Source organism: Astatotilapia calliptera, chromosome 4 (genome assembly GCF_964374335.1).
Source record: "Astatotilapia calliptera chromosome 4, fAstCal68.1, whole genome shotgun sequence".
Lineage (NCBI taxonomy): Eukaryota > Metazoa > Chordata > Actinopteri > Cichliformes > Cichlidae > Astatotilapia > Astatotilapia calliptera.
This window is the reverse complement of record NC_137425.1, coordinates 3,848,796-3,868,197: the sequence shown is the minus strand read 5'-3', so window position 1 is coordinate 3,868,197 and position 19,402 is coordinate 3,848,796. Positions and strand designations below refer to the sequence as shown.

General features: G+C 40.7%; 1 protein-coding gene across 1 annotated transcript; it reads left to right on the top strand.

Moving 5' to 3' along the window:
• The first annotated feature begins 946 nt into the window (after positions 1 to 946).
• Positions 947 to 18,615, top strand: elac2 (elaC ribonuclease Z 2). The gene is made up of 24 exons (XM_026164025.2): positions 947 to 1,469; positions 3,946 to 3,996; positions 4,090 to 4,160; positions 5,381 to 5,445; positions 5,548 to 5,605; positions 5,676 to 5,744; positions 5,854 to 5,958; positions 6,289 to 6,344; positions 6,440 to 6,498; positions 6,759 to 6,831; positions 6,912 to 7,024; positions 7,992 to 8,090; positions 8,171 to 8,309; positions 8,540 to 8,625; positions 8,938 to 9,059; positions 10,248 to 10,344; positions 11,979 to 12,117; positions 12,202 to 12,240; positions 12,476 to 12,585; positions 14,687 to 14,786; positions 14,879 to 14,999; positions 15,468 to 15,546; positions 15,883 to 16,027; positions 18,178 to 18,615. Exons 1-24 carry the CDS (start codon positions 1,147 to 1,149, stop codon positions 18,418 to 18,420), a joined length of 2,562 nt encoding a protein of 853 aa, XP_026019810.2. The 5' UTR covers positions 947 to 1,146; the 3' UTR covers positions 18,421 to 18,615.
• Positions 18,616 to 19,402: the final 787 nt, after the last annotated feature.

Sequence of the window (19,402 nt, the reverse complement as noted above, 5' to 3'; positions counted from 1 at the left end):
GGTGTGTTTTGCCTCTTTACTCTTACGGTGTCTGTTCTGCCTGGATCCAGGTGACCTGCACCTGCAAAAAGGCAGCTATTTAAGGAGAAAAATGGAATATATTAAATTATGCCATGTGCCATACAATTCCTAGTGAATCTAGAAAAGCACAAAACGTTCAGATGCTCAGACTATGACTGTGATTTAAACAACTTTTTGATGTGTACAAATACTGTTAACTACTTCTTCTAGCTGTTTACTTGTAATTGTGTTGGTTCATACTGTAGTTTAACTTTATGAGTTTAATGGGGTGGTAGTAATATTATTGACATGTATGCAAAACCTAAAGTAGTGGCGAAACATACAGTAACAGGCACTGGGTGGAACAAAGAGTCACAAGAAACTACTTTTTGTCTTTCCAGTTTAGAACAATTATGTTCTTAGAACTAGTATGGATTGCTCATATTTCAGTGGTAGATTAACTGATGCAAGATCTCCAGGGCTGAAAGTGTTGCAGTGATTTTTTTTTTTTTTCTTGGTCACTTTGGGAACATAACCAGGTCGCATGCAGATAATCAGATATCAGCAAAGTATCAGGAACCCTGAAACCCATATTGTGTGTAGTTTATATTATGTAACATGAGCTTTATGTAAAAGTTTAATAATAATTGTGTATTAATAACACTGATAATAAACTAAAATCAATATAATCTAAAAATTGCTTACATGCACTAAATTTAGTGATTCTGTTTTTTTTAATATATAATTTTCGGTTTTTAAAGAGCTAACCACGTGTAATTTAACGTTTAGGCGTTTTATTTTGAAGTACTTTGTTTACGTTAAGCACATCTTCAAGAAAAGGCTCTGTTCCCGCCTCTGTCTCTGAAAACCCCGCTCTGATTGGTCCACATCTCTGCCAAACAATCTCAGAAACCAATCGGCATAAAGAACGGACAACGTCATCACTAGATGCCGGAAAAAAGTTGTCACATGTGTCATATACGGTGTCAACCAACTTGGTAGCCCTTGTGGAATGAGCGGAGACCGTCTGTGGGGCAATTAATCGATCAGAAAGAAGACAGTAATGTTTAAGTAAGACTAACTCAGCGCGTTTACATGTGATTAATCGGTACGCTGTGGTTTGAATGACTGCGGGAGACGATTAGCATGAACAGGCTCCATGTGAGGCTCTGGCACTTCACGTCGCTGTTTGTGAACGGCAGGACTCTCCCTGCTCCTGTCCGCTGCGATTCTTCTCTCCATCGGTCTGTTTTTCAGCTTTTTCGGACCATGGCCACCACTACCACTAACAACAAAAACAATTTACCGAAGAAAGCCAAGCAGAAGGAGCCGCTGCGCAGAGTGAAAACCAAAGAGAACCGCAGCAAGCGAGGAGACGTTCACGGACCGTCCACTGTGTACCTGCAGGTGGTCGGAGCTGGAAGCAGAGATAATGCTGCGTCAGTTTACGTATTCTCCGAGTTCAACAGGTACGTCTGAAGGCACTTTGGAGCACATTGTTTGTGCTGTTGTATGTTAGAAAAAACTTGACTTTTTAATGTACCCCACTGTAAGCACACTTGCAAAAATAGCAGGCATTAACAGCAGGTCAAAGCGATCCTGGGCTCCACTTTACTGCAGTGATGCAGAGAAAGCTACACTTTTCACTTCTGGTATTTCACAGGTTGTGGGTCCTCGAGTCCTCACCTCATATCTCAGTTCTCCTCAGGAGAGGAGTCGAGACAGGTGTTTAACAAAATGAGACATCCTTTACTTGAAACTTTACTCGCCTTCGCACCTAAACGAACTTGAGTGTCATCCCATTCTTAATCCTTAGGGTTTAAGCTAATGTCAGCCCAACATTTGCAGCGGTAGCAGCTTCAATTCTTCTGGGAAGGCTTTCCACAGGTTTGGGAGTGTTTATAGGAATTTCTGACCAGTCTTTCAGAAGTGCATTTGTGAGGTCAGACATGGCTCCCACAGACCATTTGTATTTAATGGATTAATTGTAAGTTTATGAGATTGCATCAGTTTGTTGGAAGACATGAATACACACTAATCAGTGTATATTTATCAAGTGGCTTTACTGTCATTCTAACCATGTGCAGTGGTACAGAACACAGTGAAATGAGACAGCGTTCCTCCAAGACCGTGGTGCTACATATAACAGACAATCAACGGGGGGGGGGGTTTGCACACAAGTGCAAGTGTGCAACAACCCCCCCCCCCCAAACAAACAGTGCAACACCAGACAGAACAGAACGATAAGACACAAAATAGTGCGATAGAAAAGTGCAACAATGACGACCTCCACAGATGATCCATCAGTGTTAAGTGGACAGTGATCTCTCTGTGCTCTCCTGAAGTCATCAATCATCTCTTTTGTTTTGTCCACGTTCAGAGACAGGCTGTTGACTCTACACCAGTCCATTAGCTGTTGCACCTCCTCTCTGTATGCTGATTTGTCGTTCTTGCTGATGAGACCCACCACAGTCATGTCATCTGCAAACTTGATGATGTGGTTCGAATTGTGCATTGCTGCACAGTCGTGAGTCAGCAGCGTGAACAGTAGTGGGCTGAGCGCACAGCCCTCCAGTGCTCAGTGCGGTGGTGTTGGAGATGCTTTTACCGATCCGAACTGTCTGAGGTCTCTCCGTCAGAAAGTCCAGGATCCATTTGCAGAGGGAGGTTTTCAGGCCCTGTAGGCTCAGTTTTCCAATCAGGTGTTGTACATATGTGTCTTTATCATCCAGGTGGTTGAGGGCAAGATCTACGGTGCTCTGCACATTCTCTGAGTACTCTCCCAGGAATGTTATCTGGACTAGCAGCTTTCCGTGGGTTAACTCTGCAAGGGGTTTTTCTCACGTTAGCCAAGGTCGAGATGATTTCCTCACCAACACGTCATTCTGAGCAGGAGGGAGGGGAGGCGTCACCATAGCAGGCAGGTGTCGTCTACCTGTAGTTGATGATGGCCGCAAACTGGCCGTTGGTGATTTATGAGTGCTATATTCTGTTTTTCTATTAAATAACCTTAAAAAAGACCGTGTGGTCAGGTGCCTCCTCAGTACTCATTTGGGTTTCCAGGTCTGCCTGACAGACTTCTTTGAGATCTCATCCAGCATCCAAGTGTCCAAAACTGCCTCAGATCAGACGCTAGAACCACAAAGTCAATCACTGACCTTCTCATAGACAGGATAAAAGATGAACATAGAACATTAAACCTGCCTTTGGCAGGGGGAGTGGGGCGCTCCCTTTGTTCGGTGACCTCCGGACACATTTTGCTGACTGGTTTTGAGGCTAAACATGTCTGTTGTGGTTATTACTGGAGGCAGAAAGATGTTTCTCCACAGTGTCCTCCTTGATGAGGGTTAGCCAAGTCTTTAGCCAATCAGCATGAGACATCCCTGGTTTCTCACGCAGCTCCTGTAATTTCTCATACAGTATCTGGCTCAGTGATGATATTTTAGAACTTTTCACTCCCTTTCAAAGACCTGTTTGAGGGTTAAAGTTAGGTGCAGGTAAGGGTAACGGTTTGGGACTGTTTTGATTTGACAAAGCTGGAAATGCATTGATATTAGTAAGTGTCCCAGTGTGAGTGTATGTGGAGCAGGCTGTAGTTACTTTATGGTAACCTCTGATAGCAAAAACTAACTTTAAACCTTTGACTGCACTTACTCAGGTCCTCAGCAGCACACACACCTAGTTTTACGCAGCTTGGCGTAGGCGAAGAAAAGGCTTCTCAACATGATAATAAGATGCTTTGGACAGTTTGGCATAAAACAAAAAATAGGAACTTTGACACAATCTGTGGAGCATAATGCAGCAACAGGAATGATCATGATAATAATCTTTCTTGCCCTTAAAATCCTGAGACCAATCGCCTGGTGTAATTCAGAGGTTCTGATCGCAGCTCGCCCAACGCTTTCTGAAATACACCTATGCAAAACAAACCTCTCTCTGCTGCAGGTACCTGTTCAACTGTGGTGAAGGAACGCAGAGGCTCATGCAGGAACACAAGTAAGCTGGTGATGCCACAGCAGCGTTAAGATTTCAGTCTGTCTGGTGGTTTAAAAACAGCATGAACATGATCGTCATGTTTTCCTGTGGCAGGCTGAAAGCTGCTCGCTTGGACAACATCTTCCTGACCAGACTGAGCTGGGAGAACGTGGGAGGCTTGTCAGGTCAGTGAACACAGGTTCATGTTAATCCCTGTCATCACACTGGTGCTCCACACTAACACCAGGTATATATTACAGAGCTGAAGTCACATACATGACAGTAATATTCAGCATTAATGGAAATAAAATGTTTTCATCACCATTATTCATCAGTTTGTGTCTTTCTGCATTATTTACAACAGGGAGGTTCTAAAAGCACAACTTGATTAGTGACATATTTTGTGAAATATATGCATTCATGAAAATGCCAGTTGAAGCTGAGGACAGTTTCATAACTGTGGATGGAGCCAAATACACTGAAATAACAATCCAACCCAGGCGGAGGTCTGCCTCTCACCTCAACCTGCAGAATTTTGTGCTTCGTGCTGTTGCAGCTCAGTTTGATTTATGCAGCAACAGTCGTCTCAAGGTGTTTTATATTTTAAGATGAAAACTTTAGGAACTGCAACAATGTCACGGCCCCTTATGGGCAAGTACTTGGCAACTGTGGGATTCAATTCAATGTATACAGCACCAAATCACAACAATACTCGCCTCAAGGCACTTTATATTGTAAGGCAGACCCTGCAATAATACATGCAGAGAAAAATCCAACAATCATGCAACCTCATATGAACAAGCACTTTGGTGACAGTGGGAAGGAAAAACTCCCTTTTAACAGGAAGAAACCTCCAGCAGAGCAGGTTCATCCCTTTGACACCTGGACAAAGAGATGAACCCTTAATCCCTTTAAACATGAAGAGACCTCCTTTTGTTTCCACTGGTTGCGTCTTAATCATTTGCCTTAAACCCACGCTGGTTGCAGAAGTGAAGGCTTTGAAAATTGACTGACTCCCACACGAAGACCTGGAATAAACTACAGCTCTTGTAGCCGAGATTTATTACGGTGGTTGGAATTATATATGCACAGTTCAAGAATAAAACATAGAAAAGAGCAGAATATGACCCTTTAAACGTGACCTGCTTTACTTTGATTGTTAATTGCACATAATTTGAAATAATTTCTGAATGTACAGGTCAATTTTTTATTTTTTTAAACTTGTTATTTTCAGTTTTATATGAAAATAATATTCGTGCACCCTTAGATGATTTATGTCTATATTCTGTATAAGTAGAGCCATTACACAGAATAGCTATTTGATTTTGGTTAATTTCAGTATATTAAATATTCTTATATCTCTTTGTTCTGTAATAATATTCATCTGTGTCTCGTCTCGTTGCAGGGATGATATTAACCTTGAAGGACACCGGCGTCCCTGAGTGTGTTCTCTCTGGACCTCCACAGCTGGTGAGAAGCTGGATCAAACAGTGCAAACACGCCTTGAGGAGCTTTTAATGTGAAAGGATTCACTTTACATCTGCTCTCTTCCTTTTTTTTTTCTAATCACAGGAGAATTATCTGAATGCCATCAAGTCTTTCTCTGGACCACTGGAGGACATCAAGCTGTGTATGTTGAACTTGAGACAAATGCATTATTCTTGTGTTACGTCTGTGTGATATTCACTGTGTCGTCCCAGCGGTCCGACCGTACACTGAGGAGACGTACTCCGATGACACCATGACGGTTTATCAGGTGCCGATATTCGGTGGGTTTGTTTCCTGATTATTATTTTTTTATTCCTTAACCTCAGGAAGGAGTTTGTTTGTCATCTAATCTTTTTTTTTTTTTTTTTTTTTATGCCGTCGTCTCTGCAGCAAAGTCGAGGGACAATGACAGAAATCGCTCCCACAGGTCGGGTAGGAACAGCCCCACTCAGGCGACTCCACAGAAAGCCGACGTTAGCAGTGCAGACGATCCAGGTGAGTCAGAGCAGGCTAGACTAGACATGCAGTATTATACAGATAAGATTCATTTGACCACCTGAGGTTGGAGCATTCAAATAAAACAGAAAGCCAGCACAAAAACAAAATCAAATTTAAAAATTATTAATAATCATTTAAAATAAATCGGCGTCATCAGATTTGGAAATAATTTTAAGCGTAGCTACAATGTGGGATCTTAAGCTTTAGGCTTCATGCCGTCTTCTGTCAGGACTGAGGTGTGAATAAAAGTGTAATAGGCCGACTGTGGCTGCGTGTCTTTGGTAATAAAATGAACAAACTGAGTGCAACAATCGCTTCAAATTTTAGGTGAAAGGCGAACAGCAGCGAGAGATTCCTCTCTGGTGGTTGCCTTTGCCTGCAAGGTAGGACGCTGTGAAAATACGTCCATCCTGTGACGTGCAAATTGAAGCTTATTGTATCTGACAGTTTGCTTTTTACCTGTCTGACACTTTTACAGCTTCACCCAAAGAAGGGCAACTTCTTAGTTGCTCAAGCCAAAGAGCTCGGGCTGCCCGTGTAAGTGGAATCACTGTTATGTTCTTTCCAAGTTAACATGAGGTCCAGTTGTCTTATCAATGTGGACTTTTTGTTTTCCTAATGTTTAAAAGCTTTGTACTCAGTTGGCTGAGGATTTGGCAGACACTGGTGTGCACAAATTATACTTTACATGAAACAATTCTTGTCTATAAAAAGCTTTGCAGTAGCAAAATATTAGTTTTAGTTTTGCTTCATTTTCAGTCTGATTTGAACTGTTTCCTGATCTTTCCTCCTTTAAGGGGCACAGCTGCTATTGGTCCCATCATTGCAGCTCTGAAAGACGGGAAAAGTATCGTGCATGAAGGAAAAGAGGTGAAGACTCTGTTTTCTTTTCGTTCAGGCTGCAGCTCTAAGCTGGACTTGCTCACATTTCTGTCGCTGCTGGTTTTCAGATCCGACCCGAGCAGGTCTGCACTCCTACTGATCCAGGACCAGTCTTTATTATGGTCGAGTGTCCGTCTGAAGAATTTCTTGGAGCTCTTTGCACCAATCAGCAGCTTGGAAGGTAATAGTTTAGCTGCCAGTCACATTTGTTTTTCCAGCGCTATTTTAATTATTATTTTAATAAAATCATGCTGTTCTCAGATAAAACAAATGATGAAAGTGATCAAAAATGTTTTGGGTTTTAACATTTAGGTGTTTGCGGTTTTTCTTTCTAGTGGATAGTTTAACTATTTGTCTTTTCCAGTGCAAAACAAGTTGATCTATGATTTTTTTAAATTAATTTATTAATGTGCTGATTTATCTTCATTCATTTGCAACATAATGGTGTTTTCCTGGATACAGACCAAGCAGAATTAGCATTGGAGAAGTTCCTTCAGTTCATATATCTGATGTATATTTATCATAAAGATTTAACTTGACAGGAGATGCATTAATGAGTCACAGTGTATTAGTGTGAGCTATGGTACAAACTCATAAAACTGAGATTTCAGTTTTGCAGGTCGTTGTCTTGTTCGTTTATCTCATGTTATAAACTTTTAAATAGGTCATAAAGTTTTGATATGATGTCTTTTTTTTCCCTCTTAGTTATCATGATGTCATAAAAGTGTCCTGTTCAGATTAACTCAGTTCTACAAAAAACCTGATAACATGAGAGCTTGTAGGACCTTGAAACTTTTCTTTTTTTGAATTAAAGGAAACTGTATCCTGGTAGAAACTAATTCCCCCACATCAGGCTACGTAGAGTCAAAGAGTCACAATTTGCAGTTTTCTTGCTCTGGAAGACCTGATTTGTGCACATGACGCACTTAGATGAAAATAGTTTAGCGAAGCAACACTGCCACACGTGATGAAACGGTGCTACTGTAGCCTTTGTGCATTTAGTGCCTGTGTGGTGTTTAACTTGACAACGATAACCAGTTATTGTGTGTAAGTTTGACCCAGTGCTTCTTTCTGTGCTGTGGCAGGAAGTGTGGTTCTTATAAATATTCTCTAGAAGTGTCTAAAGTTGAGGTTGTCACCCCCTCCAGATACCAGACAGGTGGGACGGAGGACCCTGCTGCGTTGGTGGTCCACATGACTCCAGAGTCTGTTTTGAAAACAGACCAATACAAGAAGTGGATGGAGAGGTTTGCAGTTTCTCTCTCTGTCTGAAAACTTTTTGCCACAGCATTTTGTCCACCGAGCACTCAGTGGTTTGTTTCTGCAGGTTTCCATCTACGACAGAACACCTGATCCTTAATGAACACGCGTGCACGATCCACAACATCAGAAGTCACAAGATTCAGGCCCAGCTCAACATGATCCACCCAGAAATCTTCCCACAACTGAAAGCTTACAAAGCAAAGGCAAGGCTGATGGACAGAAGAAACATTTCGGTGTTCACTGCAACGTTCCCTTTCAAACGGGGAAGTTTGACCTTACACCTTTTACAATAGACTAATCCCTGCATGCATTTAAACTCGACTTGTACTGTGCTGAAAAAGCACATTGTTTTATACACTGAGAGTGAGAAGCGCAGCTCCCAAACTGCATGTAAGAAAACATCAAAAAACTCTTATTTTTTGGTTTCCTGTAGGAGCCTCAGGCGGCCTTACACGTCCCGAACGTCAGAGCGGAGTGTCTGCTCAAGTTCCAGCTCAGACCTGTAATGGAGTGGCAAAGGTTAGTTTGTCCTTCAATCCCTCCAATTTAGCCATCGTTACTTTGCAGCTCCGAGCGCCGGCTTGTCATAGAAAACGATCTGCGCTGGACCAGCCCCTCTCAACTGCTTTCTTCTCTCCTCGTCTTTTTTTAACCTCATCTTACAAGTGTCAGGGTTTTATTTTTATTTTTTCCTACATTGTTTCTGTCAAGTACTGTAGAGGCGCATCAAGGTCAGATGTAGGGAGAGGGAAAAAAACCCACTGCTTTTTCCCCAGCAGTGTTTTTGCAGGCAGTGGTGTGTGTCTTTTTCACTCTTGTCTCATTTGTTAGAGATGCCATCCCCTCCTGCAACTCTGAGGAGTTTGTGAAAGAAGCTTCTGAGGTCCCAAACTTTCTGGCAGAAGTGGACAAGTGCAGGAAGATTTGCTCCACTGGCTCCGCAGAGCTTTCCGGTCAGTTATGGAAACTAGCACCCGCCCAAAAAGTGTTGGATTCACTCAAGCATGGTCTATCTACAGTGCCCTATTTTTGTCTTTATCTGTATTAAGTTCATTAATATCACAAGAAATTATATGAACAACTGAAAGAGTGTAGCTTGAAGCTACAGCTTATGTAATACAGCAGTCAGAATGTAAGGAAAATTAAATCGACTGCAATTTTAGCTTCTGATTTAAATAAAAGATGGATATGGATGAACTGTGTCGAGACCATCATCACACTATACATTTAGCACAATCCTGAGTAATCATGTTATTTCTATGCTGTAATTTAAAAACAAGTTTTAATTAAATTTGTTTTTATTATTCCTCATTTTAAACAGCTCATAAATATTGTGTTTGGATTTCAGTGAGTTTAATCCAATAAATTATGGATTTGTTGACTCTCAGTAGGTTTTCTTTGTTATCACTCATATTTAGTTTTATGTTTTGGGAGTAAAAGATCGAGTTGATGTTTGGTTTGTGTTTCCTCACAGCTCTATACAGTCATACGTGGAGCAGCAAGTCAATAATATAAAATGCTTAGTGATTTTTGGCATAAGAAGTCTTCAAATTAAAACAGTGTTGCAGTTTAGACCTTTTGTTTGATACTTTATATTTAATTTCCAGGTTAATTTGTTATTAACACTAACTGGAAAACATTTTGCTTGAAGGATTATGGCAGTTTTAACGTAACTTTTTCTTTGGTTATTTAATGAGTGGTTTTCCGATTTTAATACATTTAGTTTTTCCAAGGTGAGGAGATCATTTGTTAGACTCAAACCAGTCAGTAGTTTACTTTCCAGAGTATCCAAACACTGCTTTGGATAAATGCACTCCATTGACTTATGTAATGTAAACAATAGTGGTCCAAGAAGTGAACCCTGTGGCACCCCACAAGTTACCTTTTAATAAACCAGAATCTGTATTATTTATATGTGCATACTGATACCTGTCATCCAAATATTGAATTAGCCAGTGATAGGCAAGCTTCTGATGCCATACCTGTCTCATTTACTTAAAAGCAACGTCTGATCATCCAACACCTTTTTTAGATCCTGAAGTATTCCCCCGGTGTGCTTCTTTCTCTGTTGCATTAGTAATGTGTTTTTGTTTGTCGACCTCACTCATCGTGCATGTATGGTTGTGTTGTTTTTGTTGCAGGTCAAGGAGGAAAATACCCAGAGGTGGTTTTCTTGGGAACTGGGTCAGCTCTTCCGATGAAGATCAGGAATGTCAGCGGCACTTTAGTTAATATCAGGTAACATCTCTCAGGACAGGCAGTGTAGCTCACCGCTGGTGTCAACATTGAAATAAAAATTGATTTAGAATTTCAAGACTATTACGTAAGAAAGAGGAAAATCATCTTTTTATCAAGAACCAACATTTTAATGAGATTGCATATGTTGCTTTTATTTTGGTCGGTCAAAACAGGAAGCCAAAGAGAAGCTTCGATCGTCTCTTAATCCTGTGAGATCCTTAATTGATGTTCATGTTTGACTCAGTGTTACAGAGGAACTGCTAAAATGACTCAAACACATTTAAAACTTTTGGCTCTCAGTGAAAAGTGAGTCTGACTTGTACAATCAAATATCTGTTGTCAACGAACAGCCCGGCCGTCTGAGAGCGTCTCATTGTTTCCACAGACTGAAGCTTTTATCTGCAGTACAGAGGATATTATTCACTGTGTCTCCAAGCACCTAATGCAGTATATGACCTAAACCTAGACTAGATATTGCACAAGTTTCTTTTTGTTTCATATTGGCAATAGTATGCTGCCGTAGATAGCAAAAGGGCTGAATTTTAAATTGAAGCTGTTGCCTCAGTTCTTTGTTCTCACGTCTCACTGCTTTCCTGGGGAGTTTGGGTGACTTCTGGTCTTCTTTTTTTAATCAATTCCACTTTTCCCACCCTGTCAAAGTCATTCTGTAGTCATCACTCTGATCCTTTCATTAAAGCTCACTGCTATTCTGACATTTAGATTCATAGACAGCCATCTGTGCATCCTCCTCCACCATCCAAACTCAAGACATTACATCTGACTTCAGATGATCTCTCAGTATTTTATTATTCTTTTGTGTTTAGCTTAGGAAAGGTCATTGCATCTTACAGTATGTGTGGTGGTATTTAAACACAGAGAGGTGGGAGGTATTCCCACAGAGATCAAAGATGTTTGATGTCCAAAGTGGGAATTAAGCGATTTTTGAGTGGGTGGAAAGGTGGAGGTGACGGAGAACATGAAAGGATTAGCACATAAACTACAAGATGCTCTAAAACAGCTTACAAAGTGGCTTTTCTCCATATGTATCTTCTTCCACCAGCACACCACCGTAAAGAACATCCCTCTCCTGAAAGTTGCCAGATAATCAATGTTATTTACTTCCCCTGGTGGTCATGAAGGGAATAGACCTGAATAATGGCCTAAATTAAATATATTTAAAACCTAAATCTTTAAGCCATGTTGTTATTGCATCATTTTTCAGTGCACTGAGTTACCACTGTGTTTGGTCCAAATAAGAATAACAAAGTCTCATCTGTGATGTAAATTAGGTTCAAATGTTCCATTTTTAAAAAATCAGTTTTAGACAGTATCTCATTCAGCTGCAGGAATCTGCTGCTGCATCCTGGCAGGTGTTTTCATCGTTGTATACACCTGATGTATTCCCCATGTATCCTCAGTAGTGTTTAAACAGTGCTTCACTGTCTCTAGTCAATTTTAAGAGGCTTAAAAACTGATTAAAATGATTTCTTAGTGTAAATTTGTAAAACCTACAAAGGCGTCCTGTAATGAATAATGATGCGTGTGTACTGAGAAGGCTGTACTCACCCACTGTTTGCAGTTTAGTGTTTGTCTGGGCGTGTTTCACATGTTTGTTTGTTTGTACTCGCATGAAGCCCGAGTCAGTCTTTGCTGCTGGACTGTGGAGAGGGAACCTTTGGTCAGCTCTGCAGACACTACGGGGACGACGTCGATGACGCTTTGTCCAAGATCGCCACGGTCTTCATCTCACACCTGCATGCTGACCATCACACAGTAAGCAGCCGTGCATCAGGTTTTAACTTGTAAAAACAAAGTTAGACTGCTCGACTTACTCTCGTTGTGATCTTTTTGTTTCAGGGGCTGGTGAAGCTGCTGTACCAGAGAGAAAGGGCACTGGTGAGTATTTGAAATACTGTTTCTTTTTTCTGGATTGAAGTGAAAACTCAAGACATGAAAGGTTGGTTAAAAATAGAAACCTCTGATATATACTGTGTGAATGTGTGTGTGAATGGATGGATGACTGGATGTGTAAAGATAATACAGGCCATTTACCATTTATACTACCTCCTTGTTTTGTGTAAGGATCCCAAATAATGACATTCAGGGGTTTGTGTCACATCTATACCTCCAGGCAACTTTGGGAAAGCCATTTAGCCCGATTTTCCTGGTTGCTCCGGTTCAGATCATGACCTGGCTCAACCAGTACCACGACTACTGCGAGGAGATTCTCAGTCACATCAAGTATGTGGACACAAAAACATCTTAACTCATTAGGACACACTCCACCTCCATGCTCCATGAGTACTGGATTAGTTAAGCTGAACTGTTTTTGCTGTTACTGAACAGTTTCATTGTGTCTTTGCATTTATAATAATGTGAAATTAATAGTAAAACCAAAGCACAATTGCATTTATGTATATTATACCACTTGCACTACATTATTTGTGTGTACTGGGCAAAGAAAGAAGTCTGTTTGGTGTATTTTTGACAAATACAGTTGGCGTTATGTTATCAGCAACTTTCAGGGGTTTTAATTTTGTTTCTTCTGATTGGTTGAAAAGTGTTTGAGCTGTTCAGAGTAGCTGGAAAGATTCCTAAACTATATAAATCATGTAATTACATGCAGTACGTTTAGGGAGCTAATTCTTGTCATTGATGTTTCATAGACCAGTGTTTCCCAACCTTTTGGAGCCACGGCACATGTTTCACATCAGAAAGATCACACGTCACACCAACAAACACAAATGTCACAAAAAGCATATTGATCATTTTCCCTTGCGCACCAGGTATAGCGGTATATTGTCCGCAGTATACTTCTTTTGCTTTCTTCTGACCACTAATCATGCTAGGGCCTTCATCTGGGTCAGTTTTCTCCAGGACCAGGTCAGACTGGATACTTTTATTTTCAAATATGTATCTATTGCTGTTACGCGCTGCGTTATCTAACTCGCAGCTTGACTATTATGTCATTTCTTCTTCGTTTTCTTCTGTTTTACTGGCACTTGGCAACCCATTTAATTAGAGCAGGTAGTTGTACTGCCCTCTAGTGGAAGAGAATGTAACTGCTCTGCCTGTTACTCAGGCTGGTCGTTTAGAGTACTAACCAGGTGGAACCAGATAATCTTCCACGACACACCTATGTGCCGTGGCACAGTGGTTGGGAAACACTGTCATAGACTACTATTAAATACTTAACAACATATCATTAATAATAATAATGATGTTTATTTGTGCTGCACATATCAAAACCAGTATTATAAGAAACACAGAATAAAGAACAAAGGACTGTCTGACCTTCTTTAAATGTTTCTCAAAGGTCAGACTAAACTAACGGTTCTAACAGGTGATGTCATGAATGGATAAAGGGCTTAGGGAAGACTGAATACCTGGAGCTTCCCTGAACCAGTGATGAGAATTTCTGTTTTATTTGAGTTTAAAAATCGAAAAAGGGGCAGGTCTGTAATTGAAGAATCCACTTGTACAGTTAAATTTACAAGTATGTTGTTGTTTTTTTACTTTATAGAAATATATGACATAGAAAATACGAGTTTTGAGAAATGCTTATGGAGTAACTCAGTAAACTAAATTACTAGAACTATAGCAGCAGGAGGTCTTTCAGCCTTTAAGTTGCATTGACTGAAACCATGAACAGGATAACAGATGAGCATAGACACTGTGCTCACTGATTTCGAATCATCATCAGCTGTGTTTTGGCTGTCATCGTGTAGTTATTTACATATTTGGGTAAGAGATCCTTGGCAGTTAGATCAGACTTCAGAAAAACCTACAAGCCTGTTTTGTTTTTTTGTTTGTTTGTTTGTTTGTTGTTTGTTGTTTTTTGTCTGAACCAAGTAGCAAGTCATAATATTAATCATATAATTCCTAAAGGCACCAACAGTTAAAAACATGTCGGAGAGGCGTAGAGCTGCCTGTGTTGGGACCGATCAGTTGGCTCAGGAATACAAATGAATTCTTGTAGATTTGCTATGAAGGGAGAAACTCGTCCATAGAAGCAAAAACACATTTGCAGACTGCAAACATGACCAACTAAATGTTGGCCTTTAACATGGGAGTCTATGGGGATTGACTTGCTTTTGGAGGCAGTCTCAAGTGGCCAAAACAGGAACTGCACTTTGGCTTTATGTTACATTAGACCACTGGAATTAACTTAATGTAAGTCATCTCTCTGTTAATTTCCTGCACCAGGTCCTTGTGATATCAGTTTCTGTATTTAGTGAAGACACCCTTCACACTAATCATGCACGCACTTGTCTGTGCTTAAAGGTGAAACGGTCAGTTTCAGTGCGTCGTTTCTCTGAAGGATGTCTGATTTGTTTTTCAGCCTCATCCCCAATAAATTTCTGTGTGACACCATCGAGGTTCCCAAACAGAGGACGAAGTCATTCATCCAAGCGATGCTGAAGAAGAACAACCTGCAGCGGGTCAGCAGCCGTTTGAACGTCACGTGTTTTTTTTTTTATTTATTGAAGCCTTTTTAAAGTGACTCATCGTTTTATTCCTGTGTGTCTCACAGTTCCACACATGTTTAGTGCGTCACTGCAAGAATGCCTTTGCCTGCAGCTTCACTCACCAGGCAGGCTGGAAGCTGGCCTTTTCTGGAGACACCATGCCCTGCGACGCATTCGTACACATCGGTTAGTCCTACTCAGACTGATTAAAGTCCATACGTCACCCAAGTGTATCTAGGCAGAAGCACATAATAGCAAATTGAGCGTCCGCTTTCGATATTACAGTGATTCATATAAGGTCATCTTGACTCTAGCTCGACTACACGGGTTGTTTTGAATAATTTATCCGATATTTCTTAATGCTCTCAATCACTCTTGTAGCTGGCAGCCTCTTCTAATGGTTCCTCTGGGATCCCTCTTCATTGACTCTTCTTAAATTGCTTGACTGGATTCTGTCCAAGCAAAGCCTCCCAGAGACAGCCAGTGTTTCCCAAGTCTGTTCATTATAGATGGCTCAGCTCACCGGACAAACAGGGCATGCGGATTCTTGATCACACTGACCACCTGATTGATTTCCTGTGGGACGGGAAGAAGCTCTAAGTGCTTCCCTCTGATTTGGGCTTCTCAATCTCATTCTTTCTTTTTTTAACCCAGGAAAAAATGCGACCTTACTAATCCACGAGGCCACGCTGGAGGATGAGCTAGAGGAGGAAGCTGTAGAGAAAAGGCATAGGTGAGTGAAACAAACTGTGTGGCTCTGCAGGTACTTTAAGGTGATTTAATGAAGGAAATGAAGGAAATGTTGGAGGAGGAAAAACAAGCAGGTGGAGCTCCGTGTCAGCTAGCAAAGAGCTCTCTTCACTTGCTGATTGAGGCAGCCGTTATGTTCTGAGTGCATTGTTAAATCTCTTCATTCTCCGCACATATTGATATTGATTTTTGTTCCTTTTTTACGGCGCCACTGTGAGCGTCTGTCTTCACAAAAGCGTGTTTTTATGTCTTTAGAAAACAACGTTCCCATCGAAGAGCGACGTAAATCTGTGACTTTATGACTGATCTTTTCTCACAGTACAACCTCCCAGGCCATCGGTATCGGCATGAAGATGAACGCCGACTTCATCATGCTCAACCACTTCAGCCAGCGCTACGCTAAGATCCCTCTCTTCAGCGAAGACTTCAACGACAGGGTGGGAATATCCTTCGACCACATGAGAGTAAGTCTCAGTGCAGCTGTGTCTGATTTCTTTGACAAATAATGTCTCACTGGATTTGACAGCTGGTTTCCAGATATCCTGTTGCACTTGAAGGCATCACGGGGACACTGCGTGAAACATGGTCCACAGACGTGTGCAGATGGAGGCTCTCTTAATGATCACGCAATCCTGAAAGTTTTAATGCTATAGTGTTGCAGACAGGGGTCCCCATGGAGTTAAACTTGGAAAGTTCGACTCGTTTCATTTCAGCCGAGCTTCAGTTGAAATTTCTTGGCTCTGCTTTCAGAAATGAACTTTTCTCCAATTCATCCACAGCTTCAGCAGCAGGGTCCATTTATGCGTTCCTAGAGAAGGTTTTGCACATTTATATACAACAAGAGCAAGAACTTCAAACAATAGTATATTAATACTTTTAGAAATAACATTTTTTTAAGGTTTTAAGGACATCTCTACATTTCAGTGAAGCTTAGTTCCTTGGCTTTCCTCTATGATGAGCCCTGCCTTCATGTTTGCTTGGCAGAGATCGGCAGTCATGGACTGATTTTCTTTGCTAATTAACTTTACCTACTCTAACTACTATATCATCTGCTTGGCAATTCCTTCAACTCCACTTTAAAGTTCATGGTGACTTTAATATGTAACTTTAATATCTTTAGATACTTTCAAAAGTATCAACATCTTGTTTTTTACATTTTGCTTCATCTGATTTTTTTCCCGTCCGTCTAAATAAGAAAATTAAAGAACAACATTGTGTCCGGACAGGGTTAATCTCTTTATTCAGTACGGTGGTCCCTCACTATAACACGGTTCACCTTTCGCGGGCTCCCAGTTTTGCAGATTTTTTTTGTGCACAATTTTGCATGCTTTTGTTTTTCTTTTTTAACAGCGCATTGTGTTCTGCATCCTAATTGGCTGTAGAGCATGTCAATCAGTCTCCTCCATGTCATGTCTCCTGTACAGTACAGAATGCGTTCAGCTTGTCACATTTACATAAAAAAAGAACATTACGCTGGATACCAACATCATCCGCATCAAAGCTAAAAAGCTTTATGAAACTTGAGCTGACAGCGAGGAGCAGGATGCTGCGGAGTCCAGGCCATCGACGAGTGCTTTTAATGCCAGCAAGGGCTGGTTTGACAAATTTCAGAAGTGCTTTGGACTTAGAAGTGTTTGACTGCATGCACCGCCTCTGCGGATACCTCTAGAGCAGAGGCATAGGTGAACAACAAATTTAAAGCGATCATCAAGAAAGGGAGATATAAGCCTGAACAAGTTTTCAGTATGGCTGAGACAGGCTTATTTTGGAAACGAATGCCCTCTCGCACCTTTATAATTCAGGACGAAGCCAAAGCCCCAGGAGTCAAGGCCCAAAAAGATTACGTGACTCTGGTTATCTGTGTAAAATGCCGCTGGCTTTATGATAAAACCGGCGCTTATTTATAGATCAAAAAATCCTAAAAAAACAAACTTTGAGTGTGAAAATGTTCACGCCTGTCTGAGAAAAGTGTGTAGTGAGAGGTTTTACAGCCTTAAAGCATCTGTAATAATTGTAAAAAATAAAGCTGACTACTTTGCGGGTTATTTTTAGAACATAACTCCCGCAATTAACGAGGGAGCACAGTATTAACAAAACATGTATGTAAAAACAGGAAGCTGGGACTAAACCTGGACCTTAGTGGAGGCTGAGTACTTTCTCCCTATGTATGACTGACATGATAAACTTCTGGCTCCTCAGCCTTGCTCATTAGTGATTGTAAGACAGCATACATTACCAGTAAGACTAAACCAAAGCACGAGAAATGACAAATTAGTATTTAAGTTTGATGAAATATCTCCAGTTAAAGGCACATTTAGAAACGGTTTTTCAGCTGTTTCTTAATCTAAATGTTAGCAGAAATGCTAGTAGTTGGATGGTGATTGCTGCAACTTCCAAGACAAGATTTTCCATTTTTTGTAACATAAACTACCAACAACAAACATTTATACAAGAATAACAAGGAAATTATACTGTATATAAAACATTTACTGTAAAGAGTATAAATAAGGATAAAAAGAGCTAAATGGTAAAAAAAAAAAAAGTCTAAATGGAATAGTTCTGAATGCTTTCATTTAAATATTGTGGCAATTTCCTTTATTTCATCTACTCACAGATTCGTTTTGATGACTCCAAAATCATCCCCAAACTCATTCCTGCACTGAAAACCCTGTTTGCCGAGGAGCTCGGCGAGATGGAGGAGAGGAGGGAGAGGAGGGAGATGAGATATCCAAGAGGAAGCAGCTCTGAAGTGACCAGCGAGCATAAGACGGGAGCGCCGGACGTCGGCAGAGGTGCTAAAAGAGACCAGGAGGAAACGGCAGCACACGTAGAAACGAAGAGGCTGAAAACCAGCTGATTCCTCTCTTCCATTTAAACATGAGTTTTGAAAAAAAAGAAAGACTAGATGAATCCATCTTGAGTTATTTTATTTAAATGAGCTGGAGATTTTTATTTGACTTGTGTGGTCTGATTAAAGAAAATGCGCTTGTTGCATTAACTGTGCAGATCTGTGTTAAACGGAATAAAGCAAAGCTCGCCATGTGTCCTTCAACAGTGATTTGTAATCTGTTTCCTGCTGGGTGCCATTTCACTTGACGTCTAAATCCAGACTTTCTAAACTTTTAGAATAAAACTAGTTTAAATTTAGTTACATTCGCATAAAAATAGCAACAAATCTCTATAGTCTGTTCAGCTGAAGCTAATTTGTGGCAACATCCAGAGCTGAAAAATGAAGCTAAAGTGTAATTTGCATACATTATAGTTACTTTAATGTCAAAATGGAAGCTGATACCAAAACGGAGTCAATCCCCGTGGATGCCCATGTTTAATATTGCATTTACATTCTGAGTCTCTGTGGAGCGTTTCCCCTTCATAACAACTCATCCAGCTGGATTCTGTAGGGAGGGGTGTGGCCATGTTGATAAACAGGTGTGCTGACGTGGGCACCTGGAGCTTATCAGTGTCTCTGGATCACATCTGATGTGCTGTGCTACTTATGGTAGCATATGGTCAAAGTAACTATGCTAACCCTCCAAAATACAGTGGACGTTGTCACTGTAGCAGTTTCCATCCTTTATGTGATCTGTGGCTTTAAGGAATTCACCAGAAGAAGTTCATTTTTCTAATGTTTTCACATCTTGCAGCAGCTTATTTTTTCTGGTCTTTTACTGAATAATTTGATTTATGAACAAGCCACAGTCATACTGCACTTTTACTCCTGTTGAAGTCATTTATCACACACTGAAATGCCAAAAGGTGCAGATGTTCGGTGTCTTGCCCAAGAACACTTCAAAAGGCTGATTGGAGAAGCTGGGGATCAATGAACAGTACAATGTAAT

Coding starts and splice junctions, on each gene's coding strand:
- elac2 (XM_026164025.2), top strand. CDS start 1,147: ATGAACAGGCTCCATGTGAGGCTCTGGCACTTCACGTCGCTGTTTGTG. Junction 5,606..5,675: donor ACTGGAGGACATCAAGCTGT/GTATGTTGAACT, acceptor GTGTCGTCCCAG/CGGTCCGACCGTACACTGAG. Junction 6,345..6,439: donor TGGTTGCCTTTGCCTGCAAG/GTAGGACGCTGT, acceptor ACACTTTTACAG/CTTCACCCAAAGAAGGGCAA.